This window comes from Balaenoptera physalus, assembly GCF_965194825.1.
Source record: "Balaenoptera physalus genome assembly, chromosome: 2".
NCBI lineage: Eukaryota > Metazoa > Chordata > Mammalia > Artiodactyla > Balaenopteridae > Balaenoptera > Balaenoptera physalus.
In genome coordinates this window covers 37,534,017-37,557,281 of record NC_138883.1, presented here as the reverse complement: position 1 = coordinate 37,557,281, position 23,265 = coordinate 37,534,017, and the positions used below count along the sequence as shown (strand labels likewise).

The 23,265-nt window shown below is 39.2% G+C and overlaps 1 protein-coding gene across 1 annotated transcript in view; it reads right to left on the bottom strand.

Moving 5' to 3' along the window:
- Positions 1-23,265, bottom strand: part of ESR2 (estrogen receptor 2) — an 83,949-nt gene that overhangs the window by 22,704 nt on the left and 37,980 nt on the right. Inside the window, exons 5-9 of the mRNA XM_082442703.1 lie at positions 20,094-20,210; positions 12,737-13,036; positions 9,867-10,005; positions 7,328-7,402; positions 3,923-4,056 (exon numbers count right to left, since the gene is read on the bottom strand). Coding sequence (XP_082298829.1) covers positions 3,923-4,056; positions 7,328-7,402; positions 9,867-10,005; positions 12,737-13,036; positions 20,094-20,210 — 765 coding nt within the window. The remainder of the gene's footprint in view (positions 1-3,922; positions 4,057-7,327; positions 7,403-9,866; positions 10,006-12,736; positions 13,037-20,093; positions 20,211-23,265) is intronic.

Sequence of the window (23,265 nt, the reverse complement as noted above, 5' to 3'; positions counted from 1 at the left end):
GTCTACAAACAATAAATGTTGGAGAGGGTGTGGAGAAAAGGAAACCCTCCTACACTGTTGGTGGGAATGTAAATTGGTACAACATTATGGAGAACAGTATGGAGGTTCCTTAAAAAACTAAAAATAGAATTACCATATGATCCAGCAGTCCCACTCCTGGGCATATATCCGGAGAAAACCATAATTTGAAAAGATACATGCACCCCAATGTTCATAGCAGCTCTATTTACAAAAGCCAAGACATGGAAGCAACTTAAATGTCCATCTACAGATGAATGGATAAAGATGTGGTATATATATACAATGGAATATTACTCAGCCATAAAAAAGAGTGAAATAATGCCATTTGCAGCAACATGGATGGACCCAGAGATTATCATACTAAGTGAAGTAAGTCAGATGGAGAAAGACAAATATCATATGATATCGCTTACATGAGGAATCTAAAAAAATGATACAAATGAACTTATTTACAAAATGGAAATAGAGTCACAGATGTAGAAAACAAACTTATGGTTACCAGGGAGGAGGGGAGGAGGGATAAATTAGGAGACTGGGATTGACATATACACACTACTATATATAAAACAGATAACTAATAAGGACCTACTGTATAGCACAGGGAACTCTACTCAGTACTCTATAATGACCTATATGGGAAAAGAATCTAAAAAAAGAGTCAATAGGGACTTCCCTGGTGGTCCAGTGATTAAGACTCCGTGCTACCAATGCAGGGGGCCCAGGTTCAATCCCTGGTCAGGGAACTAGATCCCGCATGCCGCAACAAAGATCCCACACGCAGCAACGAAGATTCCCCTGGGGCCACAACTAAGACCCGGTGCAGAAAAATAAATAAATAAATATTTAAATATTTAAAGGTTAAAAAAATTAAAAAGTGGATATATGTATATGTATAACTGATTCACTTTGCTGTACAGCAGAAACTAACACAACACTGTAAATCAACTATACTCTAATAAAAATAAAGTAACTATCTATAACAATTTGGAAATTATAAAAGAAAAAGAAACCTGGTGCTTCACCATAGATAGTTTGAGAAGCACTGCTCTATGTGTTTCCCTTTCATCAAAACTAGTGCCAATGTCCAAGAGTACCTACTAGAGAGGAAATGAATATAGGCTGGAGGGGGAGAGGTCAGCTGCTCCCACATCAGGAGACAGCCTGCGACCCATGTGGCCACAGGTTCTGCATTGAGTTTTGGCTTCAGGAACTGCTGCTTGGTCTGATTTAAAATAAAGTAGCATAATACCATCTCACAGATTTCTGCTGTTTCAAACACTAAGCTCTAAAATTGGATAAAATCTAGGTAATAAAGCCCCATACATTGCCCAAATGAAGTCTGTAAGTCATCACTTGAGAATTAAAACCTGGACATACATATTATTTGAGAAAGAAAGAAAAAAACAAAAATAATAACCTAAAGGCCCAACAAGAGTAAACAGCTAAGCAAAGCAATCAATACCTGGTACAGCAGCTGGATTGAATACCACCAGGTAGACAGCAAACTGAACAGGATGAAAACTACACAGAAACTTAGAAATGTGTGCAAAATAATACGTCTCTATTAATTGTAGCAATGTTTATAATGGTAAAAAAAATAGAAAATGTATATTAAACAAAGGCCCATCAATAGAGAAAAGGCTGAACGATGTAGACAATGCCCTTGCTTCAAAGACTGAGTTAGATCTCTCCTCACTGTCCTGAAGGGATTTCACAGCATTCTGAAAAGGAAAAAAGCAAGATGCAAAGAAGTATTTGTATGTAGTGTCCCAAGTTTTTTAAATGGGGGAAAAAAGGTCTATCTGTGTATATACCGGAGGTGAGGTATTATTTTAAATGATTATTAGAGGATGGAAGAAGGTATGAAGGCTACCCTCTAGTTGTTAAGATTAGCTACTTGGTGTCTGGCTGGAAGGATCAAGAAAAAATGGGATCAAAGCAAGCCTCCTTCTAAGTTTCCATAACTTTTAATACAAGATGCTATGCTCTTTATGTAAAATTTTATATATGAGCATATGTGTACATATCTATCTCTATCTCTCTATCAAGAGCTGTTAAAGAACAGTCACCAAAGATACGGTGGTTATCTAGGGCGGAGAGGGGGGATTCCTAGTGATTTTTATTTTCTTCCTTGTATGTTTTTCTTTTGTTTGAATGTTTACAATAACCAGGTATTATTTATATAATAAGAAAAAAACAACAAAGCTACAACATACACACATCTTAGATGCTTTCCTCATTTCCTACCTCTAACCCATATATTTCCCTCAAGTCAGGTCCCTTCCTCCCAGGCCCCTCCACACCAAGTTAGTTCTGGCTCTCATTGTTCCTAATAACTCCTGTTAGGCCCCTTGCCTCAGTCTCTCCCCTCTCCAGTCAGTCCTCCGCACGGAAGCCAGAGTGACCTTTCAAGAATGCCTATCTGTCCATGATACTTCCCTGCCTGACCCTCTTCTAGGGCTGCTCAATGCCCCAGGCAACAATTCTCAGCAAGAGTTACACTCAGTAATCTTCAACACTGCATTTTACAACCTTGTCCACCTCGCCCTGCTCTTCCACTGCATGACTTGCAGCTCCTGGCTTACCCCCGTCCTTTCATTCTTCCCTGCCTACCCCTCCCACCTGCCCATCAACTCATTCAACACCCAAACATCGTTCCCTTCTGCAACCACTTCAGCACCTCTCCTCCTGTCTTCCCAGAGTACTCAGTGCTCTGTACACAATTTGTGATAGCACTGAGATCATTCTTTTTAAAGAATTTGTTTTCTCTCTCTCCCTATGAGCCATGGGAGGGCAGGAATATATATATCCTCAACATTTTTAGTGAATGAATGAATGAAATGAATGAATAAATGAACTTGTAAAAGCAGAACCCAAAATAGTAAATATAAATGCATGTTAACCATGTAAAAGGTCAGTATAAACACTGAAAAGGGGCTGAAAGTCCAGTTATAAAGTACATGAGTCACGGGGATATAATGTACAGCATGGTGACAATAGTTAATAATGCTGTATTGCATATTTGCAAGTTGCTAAGAAAGCAGATCTTAAAAGTTCTTATCACAAGAAAAAAGTTTTGTTAACTATGTATGGTGATGGGTGTTGACTTATTGTGATCATTTCTCAATATACACAAAATTCAAATCATCTGGGACTTCCCTGGTGGCGCAGTGGTTAAGAGTCCGCCTGCCAATGCAGGGGACACGGGTTCGAGCCCTGGTCTGGGAAGATCCCACATGCTGCGGAGCAACTAAGCCCGTGCACCACAACAACTGAGCCTGCGCTCTAGAGCCCGTGAGCCACAACTACTGGTGCCCATGTGCCAAGAGCCTGTGCTCCGCAGCAAGGGAAGCCACCACAATGAGAAGCCGCGCACCACAACAAAGAGTAGCCCTCGCTCGCCGCAACTAGAGAAGGCCCGCATGCAGCAACGAAGACCCAACACAGCCAAAAATAAATAAATAAATAAATAAAAATAAATTTATAAAAAAATTCAAATCATTTATGTCATACACCTGAAACTAATACAGTGTTATATGTCAATTACATCACAATGAAATAAATTAAAATGTCAAAAAAAGAAAAAAGGATGAGAGGTAAACATTTTGAAGTTCGTTTTTTCCTTTTCCAGTACAGTGGTTTCAGCTACTTTTTAAATTACTACCGGTAATTCACCCAACGAATAATTTATATTCAAATTACCAAAAGTTAACTACAGTTTACATCCCTATAAAATGAAACAGAAAAGTCCGAAAGAAAGCCATTTTCCCCTTTTTAAATAAAATAAGAAATTCAGAAAAAAAAAAAGAAAGAAAGAAATTCAGTACTCCTCAACACCATGCCAGCTCTAGAAACAGCATCTCTCCCCCATAAAACATGGCCCAGCTGTGTGGTTACTTACTGGAGTTGAGGAGGATCATGGCCTTGACACAGAGATACTCTTTGTGTTGGAGTTTTAACTCACGAAACCTTGAAGTCGTTGCCAGGAGCATGTCAAAGATTTCCAGAATTCCTTCTACACATTTCCCTTCGTCCCTACAAAAGTCCATTTAGAAATGTAAGGAACATACAGCTTCCGGTAACCATCGAAAGCAATAAGGAGTATTTTCTTTTTAATCTCAAGTTTCATCTTGTACACCCTTTAACTATAACAAGATAGTAATGAGAGCACACCCAGAAATGTGAAATTACTAGAATTATTGTTATATAAGGAAGACAGGGCATCTCCTAGAAGTCCATAAAGCAAACATTTGAATATATACTCTTTAGGCAACAGTGTGCACTGGAAGTACATTTTCCTCCTACCTATTCACCAAATGTTTTCTTAAAGGAATACCATTTCTGTTCATTATTTTTGATCTAAACTATGTCAGCCAACCAGCCCTCAATATGACACATATTACTAAAATGATACAGTCATGTTCTCATCAAAAAACTCTGAAGTATTAATGAGGAAAGACTGAACATTACAGAAGCAAATATCCCAAGAAGAAATATTACTTTATATCTAGGGCTTAACTCTCACATCCTGGTGGTCAACTAGAAACTGGTGGGGCAACTAAGAGACATTTAAATGCAGTTTGAAGAAAAGCTAATATGACATACAAAGAAATCACAATTACAGAAGATGGATTAGAATCAGGAAAGGAAGGTAGAAATGGAGACATGGTAATTTTGATGTGCCAAAGATTATTTTTAAGCAAAAGTTTTAGACAAACTTTGGACCATGTAATCGAGATTCTTTTGAGCACTCCTTATGGAAATGAATGTTTAAGCATACTTTTGAAGTAAATTACTTGAACTGTACCTAGAAGATACCAGCTTCAATTCACTCCAGCCAGACACACATTATTCCACCTCACTGCTCCCAAAACAACTTCCATTATCATCAGTCATAGAGCTATTGGAAGTCCTTGACAAGCAAGCAGTTAGATGATTTCGCCACGAAACATTCATTTGCTTCTAAAAGCCTGCAGTACACAGCAAAGGGCAGCTATGGTAGCCATGAGTTTCTGCAAGTTTCATTTTCAGTCTCTGTAGCAGCCCCTGAAGGGGACCTGAGATCTTCAAAGAACTGGCCGGTCCCTCCTCCTTCTCCCAACCCCAAGCCAGGACATTTCCAGTGATGGTAGTAGTTGGAGAAAGGGCCTCTGTAGAGTTCAAATGAACTGACACCAGTGGGTACTACCAATCCTGCTAAAGCCTTTCCTATTTGGTGCTATGCTTGGATGGCCGCTTACCAGGACCCTGCAGTCCACAGCGTTCACACCCCCGCAAGCTCACTGCACAAAGCTACAAGTATGCAAACTGCACACACTAGCAAACAAGCGTGGTAACTTTGGAAACCAGTTGAGACTTTCTGAAAGCGCACAGGTTAAGTGATAAAATGTCAGTGCCCCCTAGAAGTCACTCCTAAGGGAAAGGCCACCTTGGAGAATCAGAGCCCTGGGCAAAGGGTGCCAAAATCTATAGGAAAGCCCCAGCCCTCCATATGCCATCTGCCCACCTCCCCTGCTCTGGGCTTTCCCAGGCAGCCTGCTGCTAGTGTCCAGTAAGGACATGCATGCCCTGCACACAGCAGAGGCACAAGAAATACTTATTCACTTATTTACTTGAATGCCACTCAAGCCAATCATCAAATCACTCGGCCTAGGACAATTAATTATTGGAAACTGTAATTGGTGGGTTTAAGGACATCTGATACTGAGAAAAGCTAGTTTTAAAATATCTCTGGGGGCAAAAACAAAAAATCCAACAAGTCCTGCATTGACAATTTAATAGTTTGGCTCTTTACTCTTTTGTGAGACTCAGAGGTGGGGTCACGGGCACACGTGTGCATGCACACACACGCACACACACACACACCTCCCCAAGTAGTATGATAAGGGGACTCATTTGAAATCAATCCTATTTTGCAGAAGCTGCCACCTGTGCCTAAAAACACGTCTCTAAATACTGAAGTTAGCAACATTTCCTCATCGAAATACATACCATTTAAAATGTAAATTCATATTTCGAAAATGGAGGTAGAGGGACTTCCCTGGTGGTCCAGTGGGTAAGACAGGGGGCCCGGATTCCATCCCTGGTCAGGGGAACTAGATCCCGCATGCCACAACTAAGAGTCCGCATAATGCAACTAAGACCCGGTGCAGCCAAAATAAATAACTAATTTTTTTTTTTTTAATGGAGGTAGAGTTTATATTGTAGGGTATCTTAGGCCTTGATAAATGCTGCAGCTCAAAGTAATCAGAACATATGTACTGCATGGAAAAAGTGAATTTCTCAACCAGTTGTAAAGAGCTAGGTCTGATTGCTTTCTCCAGCAGGTATGAGAGCCAACCATCTCATTCAAGGGGTGGCAAGGTTAGAATATTTTTATTCACTTTACAGGCTGTAGAAAACAAATACGTTTCTAGAAAATAAATGAGAAATATAGGGGCAATAAGGTACAATATCTTGTAAAGGACACCCTAATAGAGTTCTACTTTAAAATGAGTTATACAGAACAGAGTGAGGAAGGACTTTACAGTCAATGAGACCTATTCCATTTATTCTGTAAGTAACTATGATTGACACTGAATTACGAGTAAGAAATTAGGACAGGTTTAAAAGATCTGAATTGAACCTAGTGGGTATATGAGTTGGATGTTAAAATACGGAAACAATATATCAATCAAACCAAACTACTCATGGAAATTTACTTTTACACTCCATTTCCCCATAAACCAGTGCTAAATAAAAATAAAAGAGTAGTTCCATGGGGACTATCTTATATTTGATAATCACTCCCTTTATAAAAGAAAAATATTCTGTTTGATACCAAGGACAACGTGTTGAAAGAGTGGGCTTCCCTTTGGGGTTCACTGTTTTGTACTGACATATATATATATCCGCTGGCAGCACACATGTGGCTAATGGACCACAGTTTGTCTATCTTTGTGTGGGTGGCAATAGGGTTGGGAGAGCTTAGCACATGGGAAGGACTTAAATATTGAACTCAGGTGAAATGATCTGAGTACAAAAGGGAAATACAAATTCAGAAGTGAAAATTCTGTCAGTCTCTTGAAGAAAATTCAATATACAAATACCTGAGGTGAATGCAAACTCAGTACATTTACCCTTGTGAGTCCACAGAACTCCATAAACATCCACTTCCTCTGACTTTTTAATAACATTTGACAGTTTCCTATTGATGCTAAGGACACATAATGTCTTAGCATATATGATTTTTTGAGCAAGTAGAAGTTCAGATTCTGTGGTAGATCTTCACATGAATTGGGATTCTAGTGATTACTAAAAGAACTACCTTGTTAGAAATAAGCTGAGATACCCGGATTTTCCTCTCATCCTCAGTAGGTTCAAGTTTTCTCGCTGCAGAAGCCTCAACAAGAATAAAGGGAAACAAATTATAGTCTCAGTCTCCACAAATAAATAGGCTAATTTAATTGTATTCACTGCTTACATGGTCATAGCACCACTTAAAGGAACTCTGACAGGACAATCTACCAAAAGACAATTATTTTCAGGTAGTGTGAAAATTATTTATTCACATTGCAAAAAAGATTCACAATAGAACACTTTTATGATGCATGATCCCTGACTTTTGGAATAAGTCACATTTTGAACATTTTTGAATAAGCAACTCCTCCAGAAACATACCCATTACATTAAAATGTATTTATCTGTATAAGAGATGCACTGAGAGTCTCGGACTTGAAATTCTATACTTTACAGAGTGCTCAAATCAAGTAGGGACTGCAACAAAAAAATAACCACTAGTAGGCACTCCAAAAAAATGCCTGTTCAATGTGAATGCATTTACAATTCCCAAGAACTCCCCTTTTATCCTCAAATATACTCAATTTCTACGTTGTAAAAAATAAGACATCCAAATATTTATAAAGTAATGTGAGTCTATTAAAATAACATATAAGAAAAATTACTTTTTTTTTTCTTCTATTACTTAACCAACAGGTAAGCCTAAAATTTATCTGGGATTGGTGTCAATTTACAGTAATTTATATACACACGGGAGTTAAAGAACCCACACAAAGAGGTAAGTTAGTTGTACTAAAAACCAGGAATGACACAGTCACTGAAAATAAACACTAAATGTGGCATCAATTTAGAAATCAAGACAAAAAATAAAATAACCCAGTCCCAAAGTCTGCAAATTTATTGGTTCACCAAAGGATAGAACTTCTTCCTAGCGCTAACTTCTAGGGAATTTTATGTGTATATTTGTGTGTGTGTGTGTGTGTGCCTTTATTTAAATGCCAAGTGGAATATAAGGAGTGAATGAATGAATGAATGAGACTGACGGCTTGGCTGGGTGCTTGGCCTCGCAGCCCGCCTTGCAACATGGTACCCTGAGATGAGAGCAGGAGGAGCAGGTTTCTGAGGTGCACAGAGAGTAAAACAGAGTTGTTCTAAGATCAAAGAATAAAGTAGAAAGTTACTTTGCCTTTCGGCCTCCTCCTCTTTCCTCTTCCAGTTCTCTATCCCGCTGGGAGGCATGTACTGTTGTAGGTAAGAGTGTGAACTTTGCAGCCAGCCCCTGTGCCCAGCTCCGTCACTTGCTAACTGCAGGTAAGTTACCTACCTCCTGTTTCCATATCGGAAGGACAGGGATAATAATGGTGCTCACCCATAAAGGGCTGTTGTGAAGATGAAATGACTTAACACACATCAGTGCTTAAGATGGTGCCTGGAAGCCAATAAGTCAGCTATTGTGATTGCTACTGAAGGGTCTGGGCTTCCAGAACCTCCCTCTGGGCTTGCTCCTACTGGAGCCACAGTCCACGCTCCAGCTCTTCCCAACGGCCCTGTTCTCCACCAACACACCTCTGTTACTCAGAACAGTGTTCTTTGTCAATGCTGTCATCCATGACAACAGACAGAATGGGTGCTAATTCCCTGGGCTATTACTTTTCATCTGAGTAAGGTGTGCATGGGGATCTTCTGATGATCTAAAGAAGCAATGCCAAGGGGCAGATCCTTTCCATTCATAACACTAGGCATCCTTCTTTGTGCACAGAGTCAAATGGGACTGAATATTCAACACTAGCACTTTTTTCAATATAAGGAATGTGGAAATCAATTTCCATGGAGATTTTCAAACTGTTCAAATTTACCCCAAGAAAGCATTCCACTTTTCTCCTAAAAAGCCTGAGTGTTGTACATTCCAGCTTTCCCTCCATGAACAGTTCACCTAAGTCAATTAAAAATTGGTTCCTTTTCTGCACCATCTTTAAAAGAAAACTAAATGCAACCAAGTTATCGCATTAACACTATCATTCCCCAGTTTCCGTTAATTTTCATCTGGTTTTAATAACCATTCCTTCCACAGCTATTGCCAAAAATGCTCTATAGTACATGTAGTTAGAGTGAGTTAAAGCATGTTAAAATAAACTTGGTAGATTTGTAAGAATTTCATCACCTGTCCAAATAGCTGGATGTACAGGGTCCCTACCAGTGGAAAAAATAGCAGGACAGCTTAAAATTATAAGCTGAAAATGGAGTTTTTTAGTGCAGAAAAATCTAAGTTGACGTGTACACTTAGCGGCCACATACCCTGCAGGACACAGGCCCCTGCTGTGGTCCGGCCAGTGAATGCTGCCACACTGAAAGAATAGGTAAGAATGAGTCACAGGACACTTAATCATTGTGCCCATGCTCTCCTTCTTGGGTTCTTGACCCAGTGAAGGAACTCATGACATTATCCTCCTCTTACCTGCCCTCTCAGGAGTAAGGTTTTAATTGCAGAACCCAGGACTTTGTTCCCACTTCACTCAGCGCCTCACTCAAACCAGTCGGAGAAGAAACACAAAGTATTTTTTTCTCACCTGTCCAGAACGAGGTCTGGAGCAAAGATGAGCTTGCCGGGGTGGTCGATGGAGCGCCACATCAGCCCCACCATGAGCACCTCCAACCAGCAGCTCTCCAAGAGCCGCACTTGGTCGTACAGGCTGAGCTCCACGAAGCCTGGGGAAAGCAAGAGGCCGTGAGCACACCCCACCCTCCTCCTCAGCTCCCCCGTTCCATAAAAACAGAAGAGCAAGTTTTGAAAAGCTAAGAAAACACAAATCATACAGGGGGGAAAAATCAATATTTTAAAGACATTGCTAAATGCTGACAAGTGAGAAAATCTTGAACTCAAAGTGAGTACTCACTATTTTCTAGTCTCAAACCCCTTCAGGAGAGAAATGTACTTCATTCAGAATTTCTAAAGGACTGACACCTGGGCTTATACAGCTCCCCAGACAGATGCTAGGGAAGAACAGAAAGCTGCCACTGACCTTTGTTGGTTATATCCTAATAATTCCTCTGCACTACTGAGAAAGACAGAGCTCAGCTGCCAGTCAGAGGGGCTGCCAATCTGGCCCAGCCCATGACTGGGGCCAGGAGGAGTGGGGGGATGGGATAGTGGGGGTGGCGGATGGGAGGCTTGCAGAGAGAGCAGGGCCAACCCCTGCAGAAAGTCAGAGCTCCAGCTGAAAGAGTTTCTTCAATTGCTTAACATTTCCCATCTAGCGTTAGAATCATTCTTCTGAGTAGGTGTGCTGTCTCTAAGCTACTCTACGCTGAAGAGGATAGGTAACAACTGAAGCAGGTCCCTAAGGGATGTGAGCGCTTCAGAAGCAGAGATCACCAGTGCTTCCTCCATAAGCCACCATAAGAGGAGGAGGCAGTATAATATAAATATAGTAAATACAAACAAATGGCCTTGGACTGCAATGCATTCTGCTTAGAACCCTGCTTGGCCTCATCCCAGCTAGTTACTTAATCTCCTATTAAGTCTTTGTTTTCTTACAGGAAAAATGGGGGCAACAAGGCCTATCTCTGAGAATTTCCTACAGCCAGGATCTCTCATCATCCTCATTTCACAGATGAGGAAACTATGGCACAGAGAACACACATGGTTCAAATCTTTGAACAATTATAACACAAATCTGCCCAAAGGAGAATTTAATAGAGTAATGAATGGAAAGATGGATAAATCCTTTCCAAAGCCACGTCCTACACTCAATTCGGGTTCCTGATATGTGTACACGTTTCAATCTCACCCACAGTTATAGACAACAAGCCTACCCAAAGGAGATCAAGCTTTTCATACTTGTAGATATTGAACAAAACCAAGGCTAGGTGATATTCTAATTTTTTTTTTCGTTTAGACAATGACTATATTAGCTGAGAAAGGGAGAAAAAAATCCCACAGCTTCAGACTATGCCTAAGCTTTCTGAAAATTTTCCAAAATAGCAGGCTTGAAGAGGGACTAATGCAGCTTAAGAGTTTGGTTTTGTTTTGGCACAAAGAAGCTGCACAGCTCTCAGGAGTAATTAATTTCACCACTACTCTCCACGTGGGATCTTGAAAACTAGGCTTGGAATACACGTAGAGCAAAAGCTAGAGGAAATTGCGTCAGTATTGTCTCCTATGGGAAAGAGCTGAGAAAAAAACAGCATTCTGGCAAAGGTGAAGATGCTAGACTATCAAAACCAAAGTGGAAAACCCGAAAATTCTCAGAAAGCTCAGAAGCAAACAAATGACCCCTATGGATACTATTACCTGAGGCTCTTACACCCAGCTGCTCTTCACCCAGCTTCATGCCCCCTTCTCAATCTTTAAAATGTGCTTAATGCAGTTGCTGACCTCCAGGCCATGGAAATTGTCCCTAGTGGCTTAGAACTTGGAGAGAGACCTCATTTCTTAGACAAATGTATAGATGTACATGGAGAAGCCCTTCCAGGGGGATGGTGGGTTGCTCTCATTCTATGTTGGAATCCTTGATTCATTCTTTCACAGAAACACCAATTCAAATAATAATTAGATGGTGACAATGCAGTATATGTTACAAACTGGTCTTGGAAAGTGGACACATTATAGGATAGAAAATGAATGTTCTAAATGACAATTTACGAATAACCAAACCCATTTTTAACTTTATCAAGTTAAAAAGCATTCCAGGTTTATTGATGATTCATGCTACTTCTACAGCTGATTTACTCTATTTATCCATATATATGTACATACTACTGATTCTTTCTCTATTGGAACAAAATTTTACAATGCCTATTTAGCATCTGAGAAACGTTTCACTTTCATACTGGTCATACTGAGCCCCACCCCTCCTCCCAAGGTGAGAAGTCCACAGCCAAGAGATGGGTTAAGGTGGAGCCCAGATCCCTTCCTTTTAGACCATGTTCCAGGTCCCAGGACCCTAGAATTTCCTGCCTAAATGGCCTCATATCCACTTCCAGAGCCTGGGTGGGTCTCTTCCCTGGGTCCATCGTCCCAGACCAGATCTAGGCATGAGATGTGGCCAACGGGCTAGTGTCTGTAGGAGATATGGACAGGTAGAATGGGGTATGTGCAAGGTGGTGTGGGATGGATCCAGGAGTGGGAGAAGAAGGCAGAGAGTCAGGAAGAGAAGGGGTCCACCATATAAACTCTTTCTGCACTGCCATGTCTGGTATAGAACTCAGAGGAATTCAAGAATTCTAAATTGGAACCTGGCCTTCCAGGACGTGTTGAAGGCATACATGTCAAAATAGGAAGAAAGAACATATTTCATTTAAAGGTTATAAATCAAGCTCTCAAACTGCTAAATACCCAAGACACAATGTGGAACTCCATTTTGTATTCTTGCCCCATAAATGTTAGAGGCAGCCCTTTCCACAAATAGATTTAAAGCTAAGACCCAGAAAGCCCTACCCGGAATTTTCTTGGCCCAGCCGATCATGTGTACCAGCTCCTTGTCAGCCAGCTTGGTCAGGGACATCATCATGGAGGCCTCGGTGAAGGGCGTGCTGGGGCGGCTCACGAGCACGTGGGGCGGCTCGGCCTCGAGGAGCGTGAGCACCAGCTGCTCTGGGCTCAGGGCACTCAGCAGCAGCTCCTTCACTCGGGTCACGTGCCCACCGTTTTTCTTGGCTTTGCTCAGGCAGTGCAGCTGCTCATCAGAATTTCTCTGCCTTCGAACTACGCGGTACCCACACCTTTCTCTCCGGGAGCCTAAAGCAGAGAGCAGATGATAACACACTGCTTTCCCGTCTCTTCTCCAACCCAGCAGTCAAGTTCCCCCAATCGCCAGGGTAAAAATGAAGCAATGATATCACTGGAAGACCTGAGTCTATTCACAGAATGTGCCTTAGAACAGGAGCCTGACTTTTATTTCTGGAGCCTGTGGGGCACGTACTAAAGATTATTATATTTGTGACGGACTGTACTGGCAAAATCAGTAATGACTTTTTAGGGACAATAGCCCAAATGATCTTTAGGTTTCCATTTCAAGGTCATCTATTCCATTTCTAAATCTAAATCCATTTCTCTTTTAAAGAGTGCTGGTATACCTCAGTTTCCAAACCATGAAATTAGGAATCTTCTTCAGGCAGAAGATAAGGAAAAGTTAGGAACTGAATATAAATAATGCACTTTTAATAATACACCCTTAAATTCTTTTGCGTGTGTGTGTGTGTGTGTGTGTGTGTGTGTCTGTGTCTGTGTATTCTTTTTACATACTTAACACAAATAAGTTTGTTTCAAACAATAAAGTAATTGAAAAAACCTGGAAAATATAGATGAGCACAAAATTTGGCTTAAAGTCAGTTTTTCTTTTAATGCTTTTATACTTTTCCATATTTTGTACACAACTTTAGGACATACATAGTGTATGTATATATGTGTGTATATATATAATTGTATAACCTCCCTTTTCTTTTCTTATTAAAAATGTATCATTTTATAACAATTAAAAAATCTGTATAGCATTCTGTTCTATGAGTATAGCACCACTTATTTAAAGTGTCCCCCATTGATGGAACTCTAGGTTGGTTCCAATTTCTTTGCTACTATATTACACATTACAATGAAAATGCATCTTTGTACCTGTATCCAATTACTCCCTTATAATAAACAGAAAGAAGTCAAGTTGCTGAACCAAGTTGCTCATTTAAATTAAAATTTAAAATTTTGATACGTATTGATAGATTGCCCTTCAAAACTATTTTAAAATTTATAATCTAAATAATACTTTAAGGGCTACCTATTTTCTTATAACACCATTGGACATTGAAAATCATTTTTAATCTTTGCTAATCTGGCAAGTGACTAAACAATCTCATTTTACTTTGTATTTTTTCAATTACTAGCAAGGTTGACTAAAATGTTTGCCCTTCATTTTCTCTTACTTGTATATTGCCTATTTGCTTCTTTTGCTCTTTATCTCCTTAATTACCTACAGAGACTCTTTATATAGAAATGATAACTTTTGTTGTATTCAATATTTGTCTTAGTTGTTAATATATCTTTTAACTCTGCTCATGGTGTCTTCTGTCATAAGAAGATTTAGTACATAGTCACATCTGTCTTTTTGTTTCACATAAAGATTACACAAATATTCTCCTATATCTTTTTTAAACACTTCTGTGGTTCAAACCTATTTGAAATTTTATGTATGTTTCTATTATGTCATATTGATATTTCATGTTATGCTTTTCCAAATGGATGTACAACTTTCCACATACCATTTATTAAATAAGCTTTTCCCATTGATTTTTATAAAATGCCTTGTCATTTAATAAATAATTGTGTATAAAAGTATCTTCTTCCAGATTTTCTACTCTTTTTCATAGATCTATTTTTCTATTCCTGTGCTGGTACCAAAACATTTCAGTTACTGTAAGTTTATATAGCAGAACACAATGGGATAATGTCTTTAAGAAAGAAGATTTCAGGCTTCCCTGCTGGCTCAGTGGTTAAGAATCCACCTGCCAATGCAGGGGACACGGGTTCAAGCCCTAGTCCGGGAAGATCCCACATGCCGCAGAGCAACTAAGCCCTTGCGCCACAACTACTGGGCCTGCACTCTAGAGCTCATGAGCCACAACTACTGATACCTGTGAGCCACAAATACTGAGCCCGTGAGCCACAACTACTGAAGCCCATGTGCCTAGAGCCCATGCTCCACAACAAGAGAAGCCACCACAATGAGAAGCCCAGGCACCGCAACGAAGAGTAGCCACCACTCGCCACAACTAGAGAAAGCCCACGCACAGCAACAAAGACCCAACTAGCCAAAAATAAATTACTTAAAATAAATAAATTTAAAAAAAAAGAAAGAAGCTTTCAATTCAGAATTATATTCCCAGCTAACCTATCATTCAAGAGTGAGGATAAATTAAAGACATTTTCAGTTTAAAAAGATTGGGAACATATATCACTCACAGCCCTTTTGAAATAAATACTGTGTTCTTTGGGATGGAGAAAAATGAACCTGAAGGAAGCAAAGAAAGTCAAGAAGCAGTGGTAAGAAAATAAACTGGTAAATATGTGAGTAAATCTGAAAAACACTGAATAAAATAATAATTTTTCAAGGTACAGAAACAAGGTAGAACCAAAATACCAGACAATAACATATAAGACGAGAGAGGAATAATTTTGACTAGAACATTCGAAAAATTTTCATTTAGGAAGAGAGATATCTATTAGAGAGAGTGGCTTGATTCTAAAATTAATCAGGAATGCATGCTAAAAATAGAAATAGTGTCACTAAAAGAATTAAAACAGAATGTATGATTTCCAAACTGGCAAAAGAGAAAAAAGAAACCAGGAAAATATGATCAACTCCAAAAAGGAAAAAAAGTAGAAAATACGTGATGAATTCTTTTTTTAAAGCACAAAATAAGATGATAGAAATGAACCCAAATACTAACGATCACAATAAACATAAACAGACTAAATTAATCAATTAAGAGCAATTCTCAGATCAGACATATTTTTTAATCTAGACATAGACTGGTTATAAGGAATACATCTAACATGCAGAAAAACTGAAAGTAAAGGGATAGAAAAAGATACAACAGGCAAAAATTAACCAAATAAATTGGAGTTACTATCAATATCAGACAAAATAAACTTTAAGGTGAAAATCATTATTAAGGTCTCATAAGTAGATTAGAAAAGGAAGGTAAATAATTCTAAGCTCATATACATCAAAACGACAACAAGAAAACACAGCCTACAAACAAAACACCAAAAAGTGATCGAAAGAAAAAGAGAAATTGACAAATACACTATTATCAATATAATGGGATGTTTTAATATATCTCTCTCAGCAACTAACAAAATAGATGGGGAAAAAGAATATAGAACATTTGAACTGCACAATTAAGAAGTTTGAGCTATAAAAACTCATGGAATTTGCAAAAATTATCACATAACAAGTCATTAATAAAACTTTAACTACAACTGATATCATATAGATCATATTCTCTGACCACAATAAAAATAGAAATCAGTAACAAAAATATAACTTCCAAAGTCCTATGAGCACAAAAATATTTCTAAATATTCATTGGTTAAAGACAAAAGGGTAAGATGGAATTTAAAAAGACATAAGTCAAGATGTTGCTAGCATGGGCACAACATTTATATGAATCTTCCCTAAAAAAAAATCTAAAATTTAAAATCAGAATGCCTAGTTTCTATACTCCCACCATTGTGTTTGTTCACAAAATTCAATTGTCCACATTTATACAAAGAAATATTAGTTAGGAGGTATGAGCAAATTTAAATTATTTGCTTCCAAGAAAATTTATCTGAATTTCCCTTATCCTTGGCTAATTGCAGTAGAAGAAAGGGCTCTATTTATCTAGGGATAACTGAATCAAAATTTTCATGAAAAGAATTAAAAGCCTAAAATATAATTCATTTTATTAGTAATCAGATAAAATGCTATTATTATTTACATTATATATAATATTATAATTATATTATTAAAGGTCGATTATACCTCCAGGGTAAAATGGGACAAAATGTATGGTTAAGAAAGTATCTTTCTGATCACACATTTCTCTTTTGTGGCGTATATGAGGATAAGGAGTTTACAAAACAGATTTCCATACAAAGTAAAAGGTTTTGATTCCACACATTCAAATTTATTTGACCAAATTTCCCCAACAAAGTTCTATGTACTAGACCCTGTTCTAAGTTAGGATCAATAAAATAAAGCCCCTAGAATCTATTGATAGAGTTCCTAGTTTTAACTGGTAAATCAAGTTGTATTCTATACACTGGAATAAAATGAAATTGAGAAGGTCAAAAGATAAAGTCATCGACAAAGAACTCACATTTTTCTACCAAGGACATTCCTAGTGTTACGGCTTTGACACCGTAATCCAAGCAGTCACTCAGTGTGCCTCTGAGTGAGCTTAATGAGAAAGTACCAAATAAGAGTGCTCCATATTAGAAAGTGCCCCAGCGAAAAGATGATGACAACAACAATGGTAAATGATGATCATGACAGCTAATATCTACTGGAAGCTTCTGTATGCCAGATATTGTGTATTATTGTACATAGATTATCCCATCCTGACAACCACCCTAGAGAAAAGGTGCTATTACTATCTCCAACATACAGGGGAGGATCCAGGCACAAGAGAGCTCAAGTAACTTGCCCAAGGTAGAAAAGCTAGAAAATAGCAGAAGCAGGATCTAAAACCAATCAGTGGTCTGAATCCAGAGCTGGTGCTTTTAACAACAATTTTATATCACCTCCCTATCAAATCACTTTCAAGTGTCTATACAGCAGGTGAATAAAGAGATGGCATCCGAAAGATGCTGAGCGATTGTCCCAACACAGGGATCTAGATCAGGTATACAGTTATTCAGATTGGTTTCCTGCCTATTTGCATTTCACTGTATTCTTATAATGAAGCCTTGTCCCTGAAGCTAGTCTGGGTGGGTACCCTCCTACCATTTAAACAACCATATTAATACCTCAGCAGAAAGGATTGGCAATGCAGAAGAAAAAGGTGATGACAAAAGGGACAGGATTTCTGAATAAAACGGGGAAGTGGAATTACGCAGGAGGATCCAGAACGCAGGGAGAATGCCTAATCCTCTAAGACTGGATAGAAGGGAGAATCTAGACCAAGGGTTTTCTCAGGAGGGCAGGCAAGAAGAGGGCTGGGAAAGGAGGGAGGCACAGTTAAGAAAATTCACTCCTAATCGTCTTTTCCCGTGGTCAGTAAAGGGCCAAAATATCCATCTGTTTGCACGTCAATCTATCTCATTCTTTCTGTAATCTAAGATAATGAAATATTTTTTCTTAGCCCTATAGAGTGACTTTTTGGTCAAATTCAATGACCTTTTCCAGGAAAAATTCAGGAACATCTCTGAACTCTGCTTTCTGAAACTGTATTGTATCGAAACTCCTAACTTATATGAGCCTTTCAACAAGGGAGAAAGGAAGGAAAAGCAAAATTTAACGCCAGGCACCGTGTTAGGTCTTTATTCCTCACAAAACTCAATGAAGCAGATACCTCAGTTTCAGAGATAAGGAAACCGAGGGCCAGAAAGGTTAGGTCGTTTAAGCATAGTCACCGTTAGCAAGAAGTAATGAGACAAAAAAATGAGATTCCATTTATGTGGGGCGGGGCGGGGGGGTCCAGTCCTCCTGTCCTTCTCACCGCATACACTGCCCCCTACAGCTGGAGTGTATGTGCTACTGCCCTGGTCCCAAACCAGGAGAACCACAGCCACTAACAGACTCTAGTACATTCAAAGCGTTTCTAACCTAAGGCTAAATTGGAAATCTTTTTTTCTTTAAAGCATACAATTTAAAATATTGTTTTACTTAAAACATGACATATTTATTTGCAGTCTTTGGTCAGAGGGCCAAGGATTTCTCTTTAAGCACCTCTGCCAATTTAATCACAAGTTACCTTGTCTCTGGATTTTCAGTTTCAGCTTCTTTAAAACAGAGCAAGAACTTAGGCACTCCTAAAGCAATCTGAATGCAGACTCTTTATAGGTGTATAATGGTTTTGCCCCAATCTCACCCATACCTAACCCAATAGCTATTAGTCCTTTACAGTTTTATTCAAAGCTTTCACAGGAACAACTATCTTTTCCTACTCATATTTCATATGTTTGCATAAAGTTTAATTAAATTATATGATTTAACAATTACAATGAGTAGAAACAGGTTGGGAAGAAGCCCATTGGTTACTGATAAGGATATAACTGAAGTGGCGTTTATGAAAGTAACCAATACCCACTGGGAGGTCATGGGCATTGGCAGGATATTTTACAGAGGAAATGGAGAACAGAAGTGATTTTAGGAAGCCAGAGAACTGTGGTTAAATTAAGAGAACTTCTGCTGTAATTCTGAACTATGGGAGGGAACAGAGAATGTTCAAGGGGCAGAGCTACTAAGAGACTGTCAGGGAGAAAAGAGAGAGGATTTTTTTTTTTAATTTTTCAAATAGTTACAAAGAGAGAAATTACAACAAACCACTGCTAAAATACTGGCTGGCAGAAGAATAAGAAAAGTACAGGCAGAGCTGATATGACTGTATATAAACAAGCAAGTATGTACAACAAGTGAATCAAGTTAGCCAGGTGGAGAGAGTGGAGTGTAAGTATTGTCGTCAGTTGTTATACTAATGTTCTCATTTCTCTGTTTTTTCATGTATGTATATGTGTGTGTTCACATATATATGCACACATACTGTCTTAGAACAAAATCGATACTCTATGTGCTTTCCATAGGTCTATCATGTTTCTGACTCCTATGCATATTTTTTCCACTTCTAGAAAGTTAATGGAGGGATAGGCACGAGTCATCCCAAGTAGCCCACAGGATAGTCAACTTTCTTGTCAGAGCTTTAACCGTGAACATTTACCTGAACTTCATCCTTAGACTTTTCAAGGCCTCAGGCAAATGGTCATCCAGCCCATTTGAGCACCTCAGTGGCTAGAGTTCTCTAATTCATGCAGCAGCCTATTCTGTGGTCAGACCACTTGAACTGTAGAAAGTTCTTCCCTACATTGGGCCAAAATCTGCCCCTTACAACTTGCTCCTGTTCACCCCAGCTCTGTCCTCTGCAGCTTTAGAGAATAAGTCAAAACCCCTGCAATGGGACAGCACACACACACCTGAAGATAATTACCACGTTCGAAATTTCCTCTCATCCAGGCTACATGTCTCCAGGTCCTCAAACTGTCCCCAGTTTGACATGGCTCTCAGCATGTCCCACATATCACAGAAGGGGAAGGGAACACTCACCACACTTCACCATTCCGACTTCATAGCACTTCCGAAGTCGGCAGGCCTGGCAGCTTTTACGCCGGTTCTTATCTATTGTACACTGATTTGTAGCTGGACAAATATAATCATTATGTCCTACAGCAGAGCAAAAAAAACAAAAAAAAAGGAAGTTTATTGTTATAATATTTTGGCTAAATCTCTTCCTGGTCAACAACACAACTAACGGTACCAAGCTGAGAGACAGGAGACATCTTCCTAACCACAGGTACAGGTATAAAAACCAAGTTCAGCCTCATCAGTGCCTTGTTCGTGAGTAAAGGAAACCTAAGAATATTTCAATATCCTACCCTTTTTGAATAGGTTATTCTCTGCAGGTTCTTAGAATTCTCAAGAGATATATTTAGAAACAGTCTCCTCTAGGCATGGAAAGTGAGACAGTCACCTGAAATTGATTTGCTCCAAGTCACAGGACTCCTTGAGAGTAACACTTGTATCAGGTCACCAAAGTCAACTGCCTGTACTCTTTTACATACATTCCTCTGTGGTATTTAACATGATATTTTAATAGGAATTCACAGCTAAATAAGAGAATTAAACTGGTCAATAAGAGAATATAGAAATCATCAAACAAGGACAGAAAGAACTGCCACTTGATAATGGTTGTGGTGGGTTAAATTATTGTTCTTAATTCTTCACTCCCTCCCTCAGCCTGTGACGTTACAGTGTACTACAGCAGGCAGAGTACACCTCCTCACCAACTCACGTCGGGCTTGGCCGTGGGACTTGCCAATGGTATGGAAGTAGATGTGATACTCCAAAAGTTTGGCTTGGCCTCTTGAGTGCCCATGAGAAGAAAATGCCTAGGGCGGCCACTGGTCCAAGGAGAATGTGGAGACGTGTGGTGCAGACAAGGACTCAACCCAAAGCCCAGAGCCAAGTCTTATGAAGTAGAGCCACCCTAAACAACTCATAGACCCATAACTAAAAAAATAATGCTCACTGTAGTAATCTGCAGCCTAAATAGAGCTGTATAGCAATATCTGACTAAGACAATGGTACTTCTTTTATGTAAAGAAGAAACAAGAAAATTTCCATTTCAAAAAGCAGCACTGGGACTTCCCTGGTGGAGCAGTGGTTAAGAATCTGCCCGCCAATGCAGGGGACACGGGTTCGATCCCTAGTCTGGGAAGATCCCACATGCTGCAGAGCAACTAAGCCCACACGCCACAACTACTGAGCCCACGTGCCGCAACTACTGAAGCCCATGCGCCTAGAGCCCGTGCTCCGCAACAAGAGAAGCAGCCGCAATGAGAAGCCCACGCGCTGCAACGAAGAGCAGCCCCTGCTCGCCACAACTAAAGAAAGCCCATGTGCAGCAATGAAGACCCAACGCAGCCAAAGAAAAACAAAAAATAAAAACACCAAAAGCATTACTTCAGATGCTGTATGGAAAATAGATTACAGGCAGCAAAATTGATGAAGGCCAGGAGACTAAGCAAGAACCCACTGTTGCTGTGCAAACCAGAAAGGAGGCTGCCTGCCTGGATTGGTAATGATAGGGAGGATGAAGATAAATACAGAGACCTGAGAGATTTAAGGAACAGAAATTATAATAAAATATATAAAAAGTGGAAGTGAACAGGGTATTAAGGTGCCTTTATTTCTTAATTGAGTCTTTCAATAGGGCCTGAACTTCTTATGATAAAACCTATAATGGCCCATAATTTCAATGTGGAAGATGGATGAATCTCAATGATAAATTAAACGAGCAAGTCACAAAACAAGTCACAAAAGAACATAAAGGAGAGGATTCCATTTATATAAAGTTCAAAAATAGAAAAAACTATATTTTTTAGGGTTACATGCGTAGGCGGTAAAAACATGGCAAGGAAGGCAGAAGTTAGAACTGTCTTACCTCTGTAGGGGGAGAAGGTGCTGTAACTGAAAGGACCACCCAGAGGGATTCTGGAGATAACCTATTTCATGGCCTGAGCACTAGTCACACAGGAGGTTGCTCTATAATTCTTTTCTAAACTGAATATAAATATGAAATTTTATATATTTTATACATTATATATCTTTTATATATGGGTGTGTGTGTGTGTATATATATTATATATAATATATATATATATATATATATATACTAGAGTAAATACTCTATACTCTGAGAGAGACTGGAAGCAGAGATATCCCAACAGCAATGAGTAAACTAACACCCAGATCTTGGTTTATGAATATCATTCTCCACTCATAGGAAACTGGGAACCTTGGAGAAACAGTTTATTCCAGCTTATCCCACTGGGGCAGGGAAAGTACAAGATAAGCCTGAAACATCTTGTTGTGTCAGGAAGTAAAGAAGTGTCTAAAGAGTTAGGGGCACATGTCAAAAAAGATACAGAAGCCAGTTTAAGGGAACACTACTGGCCAAATCTGGGATAATTTGGACACCCAAATAAATAATTATATATACTGGAATAAATATATTCCCTAACTCTATCCCCCGAGAGAGCATGGGAGCAGGGACGTCACCAGCCTCACAGACATCACCTTAACCGAATATTCAAAGTGTACATCACTAGTATTGGGACAAATTGAAATCAGGCACTACATGAAAGGAGCCAGTCACAAGAATATAGCATCATTTCTGTGATATTCCTGCCAATAATGTGTAAGCTGAATCTAACGATGAGGGACCATCACACAAACCCGCAGTGAGGAGCATTCTGCAAAATAACTGGCCTATAAGATTCCAAATTGTCAAGATCATGAAAACCAAGGAACAACTGAGGAACTGTTCTGGACAGAGAGAGAAAGGCTAAAGACCTAACAACTAAATGCAAAGTGTGATTCTAAACTGGATCCTTTTGCTGGATCCTCTTAACTGGATACAAAAGGATCCAGTGACTTTTGTAGAGGGCACTGTTAGGACAACTGGGAAAACTGGAACAAGTCTAAACATTAGATAGTAATAATGTATCAATGCTAATTTCCCAATTTGACCCTTGTGGCTCTACTGGAATACATGTTAAGTGTTCAGAGGTGATGGGGCATAATGTTGGCAACTCATGATTTCAGGAAAAAAGGTTCTTTATATTGCATATGCACATTTTCTGTAAGTTGGAGACTCATTTTAAAAATGCTCTTTAGATAAATGCTCTTATAGATAAATTTCTTCCTAGCCTGACAC